The sequence below is a fragment of the Metschnikowia bicuspidata genome (genome assembly GCF_001664035.1).
Source record: "Metschnikowia bicuspidata var. bicuspidata NRRL YB-4993 chromosome Unknown METBIscaffold_1, whole genome shotgun sequence".
Taxonomy (NCBI): Eukaryota; Fungi; Ascomycota; class Pichiomycetes; order Serinales; family Metschnikowiaceae; genus Metschnikowia; species Metschnikowia bicuspidata.
The window spans coordinates 4,943,245-4,955,195 of NW_017387731.1; the positions used below are offsets into that span (position 1 = coordinate 4,943,245).

Genomic DNA, 11,951 nt, shown 5'->3' on the forward strand with positions numbered 1-11,951 from the left:
TTTTGAAGTGTTTTTGGACAAAAGGCGGTGGAATGACGCCGCTTCTGATCCATTATTCTTCTTTCTTATGATTTCAGTTATGTAATAATACATCGGCGAAGTCCGGGTCCTGTGTATATGGCCTTATATCATTCTTTCAAGGGATTAGACAGTCAAGCATTGTAATTCACGAGTGCATATATTCTCTTAACCTTCTTTCAAAGTGTACTGCACAATCACGCTTATCGGCACAGAAGCCCCGGGAACATTGCTTCCGGTTTATACAGGTTTTCAAATTGCACACCTTTTATACCCGGATAGTAATCAATGACCAATCGCAGCAAACGGCTGCATGCCAACGCCACACTTCTGATTTTTTGAGCGCTTGAATTGAAACACAGCTGGCTGCAAAATTTTGGGACAATCAGCTTTTTGATTGAATATGGCTTTTAAGTGTGTCCTTAGATTAGTCACCAATCTTTTCTTAAATTTGTCGTTTTCTCCAATTTGTTCTTTTGAATTAAAAGTATCCATTTCGGAATTGCATGCTCTTCACGATTCTTTTAAAAAAAAAGTTTAAAAAGCAAAAAGCATAAATGATATTTTTGAAACTGCATTTGAAATACACATGGAGCAAATTTTTCTTGGAGTTAAATCTTATTACATGTTAAGTATGTCGTGGTTGTTTTTTTGATAGTGATGTCGGTCTGTCTTCCCAATAGACGTCTACTGGAATCTGTCTGTGGGTCATTGTCTGCAACTGTACTATACTACGTGGTGAAAACGTAATTTGAATGTTTTTGAACAAACGAACGACATTAGCGAGAAGTTCTCAGTTGAGCTGGGGAACCTCATATCACAGAAAGAAGTTGCTTCATATTCAGTAATTGTTTAAACAATGATCCATCAATGTTCTCCACAAGAAAATGAAACAGAATATCAGCACAATATCAGCACAGTTCTACTACATTGTAAAATCTAGTGGAAAGTGCAAAAAATGACCAAATTTTACAAAATTAACGAAATAATTTTTTGGATGGTGGCCAACTGTGATTTAAATGCCACGAATGTGATTTAAACGACACGAAGTGTTACGACAATTCGAGGCACATCAAAAGCCATCTTCACGATAACAGCTTAGCAACGAGAGGTTCAAGAGCTGATATGAAGCTCTGGTTTTCAAGTCAAGACCATTAAGCCATAAAACTTTGATTGTATCATCAATCACATGTATAAACAACAGCGAATTGAGCCTATGTTCGACAGAAAGGGGGGGGTCTTTCCAAAAAAGTTATCAGAATCACGCGAGGCAAAAGATTTCGGGCCTTGCATTGTCTCACTTGTTCAAGCTCATGATTTGACGGGCGAATGTAGAAAATCGGATTGCAAATATGGTCAGCAGGTCTACATGTGTATTTTACCATACAAACGTCTCACCAAAAATACGAGGCCTGACCTCAGGGCTACTAATACAAGAAGTGAAAATTGGAAGATCCGGCTCTGCCAGCCATATAGCGTATGTACTATTATCTGTATATATAAAAGCGTGCACAGTCTTTTCTATGTTCAAGTAATATCATTGGAGATGCACTCCGATACATAAGTACACTTCTTACATAAGTACACTTTTACAAGGCACACAAGGCGTGTTGCTTCGAACAATCTTTCGCTGGTCAGATGATTAGAAGTTTTCAATGTGAAAGATATTTCAGGTGGTGTTTTGAATTTTCTTTACCAGCAGATCATGTATTTGCCCAATGTCGCTGTGGGTGGTGACATCATCTGTTCGAATAAACGGCACCCGCAGAAAAACTCGGGCGGTGGCTCGCCCCGCGGCCGGCCCGTCGTCGCCTGCCATTTATCGCCATGGAGATCCCCGAAAGGCCTTCCGCTATAGAGCGATCGCCTGTATGCAGGTTATCAGTAGCGGAAGATCGCGATCGATCTTCTGATTAGTCTCAGCCGATGGGCCTGCGGCCGATAAGCCTCCAGCGATGAGCATGAACCATGTATCTATAAATATCCAGATGGCCGCCATACATTTGCTCTGTTTTGTTTTCCACATCTCGATTCTAGGATACCTTAAGGCCCTTCTGCGAAAAGCCTTATTGAATCTTAATTAACCGAAAACTTATCACTTGCATTTCACGGAACACTGTCTCAGATCTTACCTCTCACCTTTGAAGATCGCCCAGACAAACCGGGAATTTGATTTGATTCCACTAAAACACTCTCAAACTTTGCCTTGAAAACTCCACCGAAGAAACATGACCGACTACACTGGCTGGACAGTCAGTGAGTGGAAGAAGTTCCACTTCGATGCCACCCCCGACACCTCTTTTGAGTTGTTGACTCGGCTCTTGAAAGACCAGAAGCCTTCGGACCCAGCATGGATTTCGCTTGCGTCTGAAGACGATTTGCGCCACCAGTGGACTTTTCTCCAATCAAACAAAAATAAGAGATTGCTTCCTCTCTACGGTGTTCCAGTAGCAGTGAAAGATAACATCGATGTGAAGTCTTTAGCTACCACAGCCGCATGTCCGTCTTTTGCGTATAACCCCACCGAAGATGCCACAACAGTGCGCTTGTTGAGAAACGCCGGTGCTATTATTCTCGGCAAAACTAACTTGGACCAGTTTGCCACGGGCTTGGTGGGCACCAGATCGCCGTACGGCATTACGCCTAACACTTTCAACAAAGACTACGTTTCCGGAGGCTCTTCGGCGGGCTCGGCTTCAGTGGTTGCCCGCGGAATTGTCCCCATTTCCTTGGGAACGGACACTGCCGGTTCTGGCCGCGTGCCCGCAGCTTTGAACAACATCATTGGACTCAAGCCCACCAAGGGCGTGTTCTCATGTAAAGGCGTGGTGCCCGCATGCAAGTCCTTGGACACGGTTTCTGTTTTTGCCTTGAACCTCCAGGACGCACAATTGGTGTTCAACATCTTGGCCAAGGAAGACATCGAGCACGATGAGTATTCCCGCGCCTTGCCTGAAAATGTGTTGACGAGCTTTGCCTCGAGCCCGCGTGTTTCCGTTCCCTCCACTCTTACTTGGTGCGGAGAGAACGAAAACCCCGAGCTTTTTAAGTCGGCCGTCTCTCTCGTGGAGAAGACCGGATGTACGATGTCCACCATTGACATCTCCCCACTCTTGGATTTGGCCAAGTACTTGTACGATGGCTGCTGGGTCGCTGAACGGTACTGGGGCGCCAAGGAGTTTTTGGCCACCAATCCCCCGGAAAAGGACTTGGACCCCACTGTGATGCAGATCATCAAGGGAGGCGCCAATCACTCTGCAGCCTCGTCTTTTGAGTACGAGTACAAGCGCCAGGCCATTTTGCAGAAAATGAAGCCCATCTTGAAGAATGTTGACGTGATTGTTGTGCCAACAGCTCCCTTGAACCCTTCGATCAAGCAAGTTCAAGACGAGCCTATTAAAGTTAACTCTTGCCAGGGCACCTACACCAACTTTGTGAACTTGGCAGACTTGTCTGCTTTGTCCGTCCCTGCCGGCATCCGTCAAGACGGCTTGCCTTTCGGTGTGACCTTTCTCTCGCACAAGTTCAATGACTATGCTTTGTTGGAATTTGCCTCTCGATACATGAAAGTGTATGCCCAAGAAACCTCCAGATTCCATGGCTGCTTGAAAGAAAGCCAGGTCTCGCCTTTGGAAAATGTCGTCTACGCGCCATCGGAATTGCCAAACAAGGTCTTGAATAACACAGTCAAGTTGGCAGTGGTCGGTGCTCACTTGAAAGGGTACCAATTGCATTGGCAGTTGGAGGAAGTGAACGCCACTTTCGTGGAAGCTACTTCCACGTCGCCCAATTACAAGTTGTACGCATTGCCCAAGACAGGCCCTGTCGCCAAGCCTGGTTTGAGAAGAGTTTCTTTCCTGGGCTCAGAAATTGCTTTGGAAGTCTATGAAATTCCACTCGAGTCCTTTGGCAAATTTGTCAACTTTGTTCCAGAGCCTTTGGGAATTGGATCGGTGGAGTTGAAGTCCGGCGAGTGGATCAAATCTTTTATCTGCGAGGAGTCTGGCTACAATGCTCAAGGCTCAAAAGACATCTCTGAGTTTGGTGGCTGGCACGCATATCACGAGCACTTGAGCAGGGAGGAAGCAAAGACCAAAAGACCGTTCAAGTCCGTCCTCGTAGCCAACCGTGGTGAGATTGCCGTCAGAATCATGAAAACTTTGAAGAAGATGAATATCCACGCCATTGCCATTTACTCCAACCCCGACAAGTATGCTCGTCATGTGCTCATGGCTGACGAGTCGATAGCTTTGGATGGCGTTTCTGCTGGTGAAACATACATCAACATCGACAAGGTAATTGCAGCTGCCAAGAAGTCACGTGCAGAAGCCATTATTCCAGGCTACGGTTTTTTGTCCGAAAATGCAGATTTTGCTGATAGATGCGTGAAGGAAGGCATTGTTTTTGTGGGCCCCGCTGGTGATGCAATTAGAAAGTTGGGCTTGAAACATTCAGCTCGAGAGATTGCCGAGGCTGCCGGTGTACCTTTGGTGCCTGGGTCGGGTTTGGTTTCTGATGTGAAAGAAGCCAAGAAAATTGCAGGCGAGCTTGGGTATCCAGTCATGGTGAAGTCCACTGCTGGCGGAGGCGGTATTGGTTTGCAAAAGGTAGACTCTGAAGATGAAATTGAGAGGGTCTTCCAAAGTGTGCAGCATCAAGGAAAGTCTTACTTTGGCGATTCCGGCGTGTTTTTGGAACGCTTCGTTGAAAACGCCCGCCACGTCGAGATCCAAATGTTTGGTGACGGATACGGCAAAGCTATTGCTTTGGGCGAGAGAGACTGCTCTTTGCAAAGAAGAAACCAAAAAGTCATTGAAGAGACACCTGCCCCCAACTTGCCAGAGGCGACGCGCCAAAAAATGAGGGCCGCTTCGGAGTCTTTGGGCTCGTTGATGAACTACAAGTGTGCTGGCACTGTTGAATTCATCTACGATGAGAAAAGGGACGAGTTCTACTTTTTGGAGGTCAATGCACGGTTGCAAGTGGAGCATCCCATCACAGAAATGGTGACGGGTCTTGACTTGGTGGAGTGGATGTTGTTGATTGCGGCCGATACTCCCCCTGACTTCGATCAGAAAATCACGGTGACGGGTGCATCTATGGAAGCCAGATTGTACGCCGAGAATCCCGTGAAGGACTTCATGCCTTCTCCTGGTCAACTCACTGAAGTCAAGTTCCCATCTTTTGCCAGAATCGATGGCTGGGTCGAAACGGGGACTGTCATAAGCGCCGAGTATGACCCCACCTTGGCCAAGATCATTGTGCACGGTAAGGACAGAAACGACGCCTTGAAGAAATTGCGCCAAGCATTGAACGAAACTGCCATTTCAGGCTGCATCTCAAACATTGACTACTTGCGTTCAATCGCCAACTCGGAAATGTTTGAAACTGCTAAGGTGGCCACCAAGGTTTTGGACTCGTTTGACTACAGGCCAACTGCATTCGAGGTTGTATCTCCCGGTGCTTACACTACCGTGCAAGACTTCCCAGGCAGAAAGGGCTACTGGCACATTGGCGTTCCACCCTCGGGATGTATGGATGAATATGCCTTCCGTTTGGCAAACAGAGCCGTGGGTAACGACGAGGCAGCTCCAGGATTAGAGTTGACCTTGAACGGACCAACGCTTTTGTTCCATCATGATGCTGTGGTTGCTGTCACCGGAGGTGTGGTTGATGTTGATGTTGATGATAATCACGTTGATTAGTGGAAACCAATCCAGGTGAAGAAGGGCCAGAAATTGATTATTGGAAGATTGCAGGCGGGGTGCAGGGCATATGTCGCCATTCGCGGAGGAATCGATGTCTGTGAATACTTGGGGTCCAGATCAACATTTGCTCTTGGAAACTTGGGTGGCTACAACGGACGTGTTTTGAAACTTGGCGATGTTTTGTTTTTGGGTCAGCCCGAGTTACCCAGTTGCTCATTGCCTCTTCCAGTTTCCGAGCCTCTTGAGGTTCCTTCGTCTTTGATTCCATCCTATGACTTCAACGCCACTAATGCGTGGAAGGTTGGTGTGACTTGTGGTCCTCATGGTTCTCCTGACTTTTTCACCCAAGAAGCTGTCAAAGAATTTTTCGCTTCCACCTGGAAAATTCATTATAACTCCAACCGTTTTGGTGTGAGATTGATAGGCCCAAAGCCAAAGTGGGCGAGAAAGGATGGAGGTGAGGCCGGTTTGCACCCATCCAACGCACACGACTACGTCTACTCAATTGGTGCCATCAATTTCACTGGTGATGAGCCTGTTATCTTGACTTGTGATGGTCCATCTCTTGGAGGCTTTGTGTGCGAGGCAGTTGTTGCCGAAGCAGAAATGTGGAAGATTGGCCAGGTCAAGCCCGGTGACCTGGTTCAGTTTTTCCCAATCTCTTACGAGACTGCGAAGAGCTTGAAGGCATCTCAAGACAAGGTCATCCAGGAGCTTGCTGGGGATGTGCCTTCATTCGAAGGAAAAACGTTGGCGGAAGCTGAAGACCCGGTTTTGGCTCTCATTCCCCACACTGCATCCTCGCCAAAGATTGTTTATCGTCAAGCTGGTGACAGATATATCTTGGTGGAGTACGGCGAGAACAACATGGACTTCAACTTGTCATACAGAATTCACAAGTTGATCAGTTTGGTGAATGACTTCAACGTGGAAGGTATAGTGGAAATGTCTCGTGGCGTTCGCTCGGTGCTTATTGAATACGATGCAACAATCACGCAGAAGAAGTTGTTGGATATTTTGCTTGCTATTGAGAAAGAGATTGTTACCGTCAACAAGTGGAAGGTCCCTTCGCGGATCATCAAGTTGCCAATGGCTTTCGAGGACCAAAAGACAATGGACGCCGTGACGAGATATCAGGAAACGATTAGAAGCGATGCGCCTTGGTTGCCAAATAACGTGGATTTCATCGCTTCCATTAATGGTGTCGAACGTACTCAGGTGAGAGACATGATGTACACTGCCCGCTTCATGGTCCTTGGCCTTGGTGATGTATTTTTGGGCGCTCCATGTGCTGTACCATTGGATCCAAGACATCGTCTTTTGGGAACAAAGTATAATCCATCCAGAACCTATACTCCTAATGGCACTGTTGGTATTGGGGGCTCATACATGTGTATTTATACCATGGAGTCTCCGGGAGGATACCAATTGGTGGGACGCACGGTTCCTATTTGGGACAAGTTGACCTTGGGTGCGCACTCTTCTGGGGACAAGCCGTGGTTGTTGAATCCGTTTGACCAAGTTGAGTTCTACCCTGTTTCGGAGGCTGAGGTCGACAGGTTCACCGAGCAAATGGAAGCTGGGCACTTTGATGTCGAGATTGTCGAAAGTGTTTTTGACCATGAGCAGTACATGCACTGGGTTCAAGACAATTCTGCGTCTATCGAAGAGTTCCACCAGAAGCAAACTGGCGAAAAGTTCGAGGAATTCAACAGGCTCATCCAGGTGTCTAATGCCGAATTAGAGGCTGGCAAGGCTGGACCTGCTGTTTTTGAAAAGGACGAGTTCAGCGAAGAAGCCGAAATGGTTTACTCAGAATACTCTGGAAGATTCTGGAAGCCGTTGGTAGAAGTGGGTGATCTTGTGGAAGCTGGACAAGGAATGGTGGTGGTTGAAGCCATGAAAACAGAGATGGTGGTCTGTGCACCCAGTGCAGGTAAAGTTGTCAAGATCTGCCACAAAAACGGTGATATGGTTGACGCTGGGGACTTGGTCGTTGTGATCGAGTAACGAGTCTTAGCAAACCGACAGATGTTTTATTTATGAAAAATCGGCCTATTGGTCGATCATGGTCTGCAGGTGTCCCTGTGAGAGGGGATGGCTGCGAAAGAACAACGAGTTTATAGGAATATGCAAAATTTATGTGATACCAGTCACCTTTTAGACTTTTACTTCAGACGAAATTATGGGCGAACCAGAGAAAAATCACACATCACCGAAAATGGCCTATGTGATTAACTGTGGCGATATAACTTTCTGGTGTGCGTGATCTTGAATGCATTGAGTGACATCCTTTTCCAAGTGGGCGTTTCGAATATCCAGACGTAAAAAGTTAAAAAAAGCCCTGAATCACCGAATTCATTTATTTTCAGGATTCTGGAACGATACCTCAACTTCAATAGGTACATATGAAACCTGTAGTGTTCAGTAGAGAAGGCGCGGTCCGACACGTCTTGTAGTCGCGCGCCCACCGAAAACACGGTGCAAGGTCTAATTCACACCGAACTGCAGTGCTTCTAACAGACGGTACTTGCAACGAACAGAGCAAGTTCGTATTTCAAGCCGTCTTCAAGCAGAAGCTTTAGTATTTTTTAAATCACAAGATGGAAAGCGTGGGCCCCGCTATCGCATCGCTCCAGCCTGAGCTTTGGACAGCTTCTCTGAACGAAGCCATCACAATATATATCACGGACACAGCTGGTTCTGCTCAGTCATTCCAGCCCTCTTTCACGTATCCTATATTCGGGGAATCTGAGACAATCTTCGGGTACCAAGACTTGCAGATCTTTCTCTGTTTCGATTCAGTCACTTTTCTCCCTTTCCTCAACGTGAAGTGGTCTCAAAAGCTAGATGAGGTAGACGTTGATCCAAAAGAAAAACTATTGGAACTCTTGCCAGAAAGCACCGTATTCAAAGATGAGCTCAAGTGGAGGGACGCCATTGATGCGGAGCAAAAGGAATACAAGATCCCAGGAGAAATCGTCGGCGACTCATGGTCCAAAGACGGTGAGACATACGGCATCTACAAAATAGACATGTCCCTGAAGCTGGGGGTGGAGTTGCTTAGGAGGTTGCAAATCCTCGTTCTTCTCTTCATTGAAGCGGGGACGTACATTGAGCACGATGACGCTAAGTGGGATATCTACGTGATGTACAAAACAACCGACCCTAAATTGCCCGAAATCGTTGGGTTCGCCACTGCCTATAACTACTGGTCATATCCAGGGGCAGAAAAATTTGAAGCGGGCGAAACGCGGATTCGCAAGAAGCTATCCCAATTTATTGTCTTGCCCGTGTTCCAGGGACAATTGCTAGGTGCTGATATGTACGCCAAACTCTACGATACATGGGCTGCGGAACCAGGTGTTCTGGAGATCGTGGTGGAGGATCCAAATGAGAGTTTTGATGACTTGAGAGATCGAGTTGACTTCACGCGTTTGGTAGACACAGGCAAGATTGACTTGAACACTTTTTCGATCAAGGTGGCACAACAAGACGGGTTCCTCAATGATTTCAAAACAGCAGAGAAGTTGGAAAAGCGACAACTGCAAAGACTCTTGGAGATGGCGTTGCTTTACCAATTGAAGCATGGTCTTTCTAGGGACTCCAAGAAGGATGTTCGTCTTTATATCAAGAAAAGACTTTACGAAAAAAACAAAGAAGCCTTGAGTGACATGGATGAGCCCACCATGCTTGACAAGCTTCAGACAGCTTATCTAGCCTTGGAAGACGACTACTATCGAATTCTCGAGCCTGTGAAGCTCTCGCATAAGCGCAAGGCAGCCACGGATGGTAAACCTACCAAGAAACAGAAGAAGTAGTTTTGTCATGAAGCGAGAATTATAATTTGAAAAACATTGAAAACCTAAGTTTGCATGCTGCGTTATAGCATTGTTGCGTTGGGGGTCTTGCACCCTTCGGCCGATTCTCTTGTTCTTTGAAAATAGAGTCTTCCGCCTCGCTCATGCAGAGGGGTGCTGCTCGCTTTTTTACGGCTGCTTTCATGCATGTCTATTGATGTGCTTGTCAGCGTAAATTTTTAATATACAAACCCTGAGGCTATATTTTGCCCGAAGTTTTATGTGCCCGGTCCAAAAATACAAGTCTACGACAAGTCGTAAAGCGGGGTCGGTGCTGAGGACATGTTCAGGTATATGTATCATGACGTCAACCTAGCCCCATTTCCAGAAACGATCCTGCAGAATCCTCTTCTCTGCTCTCGCAATTTTCGCGGAATGGAGCAATCATGCACCACTTGAGCATGCACTGGGGACCATCGGTTAGCGATTGCGCTAAGCAACCCTAGTTGTGAGGTACCATTGTCAGTGCCTAAAAGACGTGCCATGACCAATGGTTTGTGTGACTCAAGAGCAAGTGGAACAATTTGTTAAAGTCCATCAAACGTCAAAAAAAAAGTATACCTGTGTTTTTTCGTTGGTCCGAGGTTCGCAGTGGGGAGTCTTCCAAGAGCCGCACATTGCTGCGGGTTAATGAACCATACTTCGATGGAAGAGGAAAGACAATAGGAAGCAATGAGAAAGCACCACGACAGTCTCGCAACAAAATGTACGCAAAACACAACTGAATCAACTCACAAAAAAATTCAAGAGCCACCCGCTACTCCATTAACATGTGGAAAGAAGGCGGAGTCTCAAAGAGCCTGGAATATTTGGTATGGTGGAAAGTCCTCCTTTGCCTGATCGTCAGGCGTGGGTAAGCAAGGGATCATGCATCGACCGCCGCGCGCACGCTCTCAATTTGGGCATTCTCCCTTCTCGGCATCACCCCACATATATAAAGAACGATTCCCGCCCCGCCTTCGCCAATTTTTTAGACCAGCAAGAATCAACTCGACTTCCCACCACACAAAATAGCCACAATGCACAGAACCTACTCCATGAGATCCCAAAAGGCGCCAACTGCCTCGCAAATGCAATCTCCACCTCCCCCAACTTCTTCCACCAAGTCGAAGTTTTTTGGCAAGGGGGGTCTCACCTCTAGTTTCAAGAAGAGCTTTGCCGGTGTTTCCTCTCCTGAGTTGTCCAAGAAATTGACCCAGTACATCAAGATGGAGAAGAACGTCATGAGAGCCATCGAATTGACCGCCAGAGAGCGCCGTGAAACCGCCAAGCAATTGTCCTTGTGGGGTGAGGAGAACGACGAGGATGTTTCTGATGTCACCGACAAATTGGGTGTTTTGATTTACGAGATTGGCGAGTTGGAGGACCAATTCATCGACAAGTACGACCAGTACAGAATCACCTTGAAGACCATCAGAAACATCGAGGCTTCGGTCCAGCCTTCCAGAGACAGAAAGCAAAAGATCACCGACGAGATTGCTCACTTGAAGTACAAGGACCCACAGTCTCCAAAGATTTCTGTCTTGGAGCAAGAGTTGGTGAGAGCAGAGGCTGAGTCCTTGGTCGCCGAGGCTCAATTGTCCAACATCACCAGAGAGAAATTGAAGGCTGCTTTCAACTATCAGTTTGACGCCATCAGGGAGTTGGCGGAGAAGTATGCTCTCATAGCCGGATACGGTAAAGCCCTCTTGGAGTTGTTGGACGAATCTGCCGTCACCCCTGGCGAGACAAGAGCTGCTTACGACGGCTACGAGGCGTCTAAGCAAATCATCATTGATGCCGAAAATGCATTGGGATCCTGGACTTTAGACTCTGCTGCCGTCAAGCCTACCTTGTCCTTGCATCAAGAGGACGCCGAAGAGCCCGAGGAACACGAATTGTACGAGGCCGAGGAGGAGTTCGCCAAGCACGACGAGACCAACGGCGCCGTTTGAAGCCCTATCTTTCTTGCCGTGTGACCTTCAATTCAAAACAGAGTCTGAATCCTATTGCCCCCTGGTAATAACGATGGCCACCTAGTACCTTGCTGACTCGACCCGTCTCTCTTTCACTGTATTATGTATCTAATAATTTTAGTAATTAAAATCGAAACACAATTGTGATGCCTAACTGAAGCTGATGTTGATCTCTGCTGGCTCTGAAAGTCCGAAGTCTTCCCTAGCTTTTGCCAGAATAATAATTGAGCCGGAACTAGCTAGTTGAAGGAGACACGAGACAGCGTTTGCGGCTAGACTTCTAGGAACTGGAGTCTCCTCGATCGATGAGCGACTGGGAATGAGAGATTCAAGGGTAAAAAGAGACTCTTGGACCTTTTGCACATTTTTCTCGGCGACCTGTCGTGCTCTTTCGTGTAAGAAGTCTTGGA

At 46.9% G+C, this 11,951-nt stretch overlaps 3 protein-coding genes across 3 annotated transcripts; all 3 read left to right on the forward strand.

Annotated features, from left to right (window-relative positions):
- Window positions 1-2,246: 2,246 nt before the first annotated feature.
- Window positions 2,247-7,736, forward strand: DUR1,2 (bifunctional urea carboxylase/allophanate hydrolase; the record flags this gene model as incomplete). Its single annotated transcript, XM_018853792.1, has 2 exons — window positions 2,247-5,714; window positions 5,739-7,736. The coding sequence occupies 2 exons, from the start codon at window positions 2,247-2,249 to the stop codon at window positions 7,734-7,736; spliced, it is 5,466 nt and encodes a 1,821-aa protein (XP_018714867.1).
- Window positions 7,737-8,329: 593 nt separating this feature from the next.
- HAT1 (histone acetyltransferase catalytic subunit) lies at window positions 8,330-9,547 on the forward strand (the record flags this gene model as incomplete). The annotated part of the gene is made up of 1 exon (XM_018856458.1): window positions 8,330-9,547. One exon carries the CDS (start codon window positions 8,330-8,332, stop codon window positions 9,545-9,547), a length of 1,218 nt encoding a protein of 405 aa, XP_018714868.1.
- Window positions 9,548-10,605: 1,058 nt separating this feature from the next.
- On the forward strand, window positions 10,606-11,520 carry PIL1 (lipid-binding protein; the record flags this gene model as incomplete). The annotated part of the gene is made up of 1 exon (XM_018853793.1): window positions 10,606-11,520. The coding sequence occupies one exon, from the start codon at window positions 10,606-10,608 to the stop codon at window positions 11,518-11,520; it is 915 nt and encodes a 304-aa protein (XP_018714869.1).
- Between the last annotated feature and the right edge of the window lie 431 nt (window positions 11,521-11,951).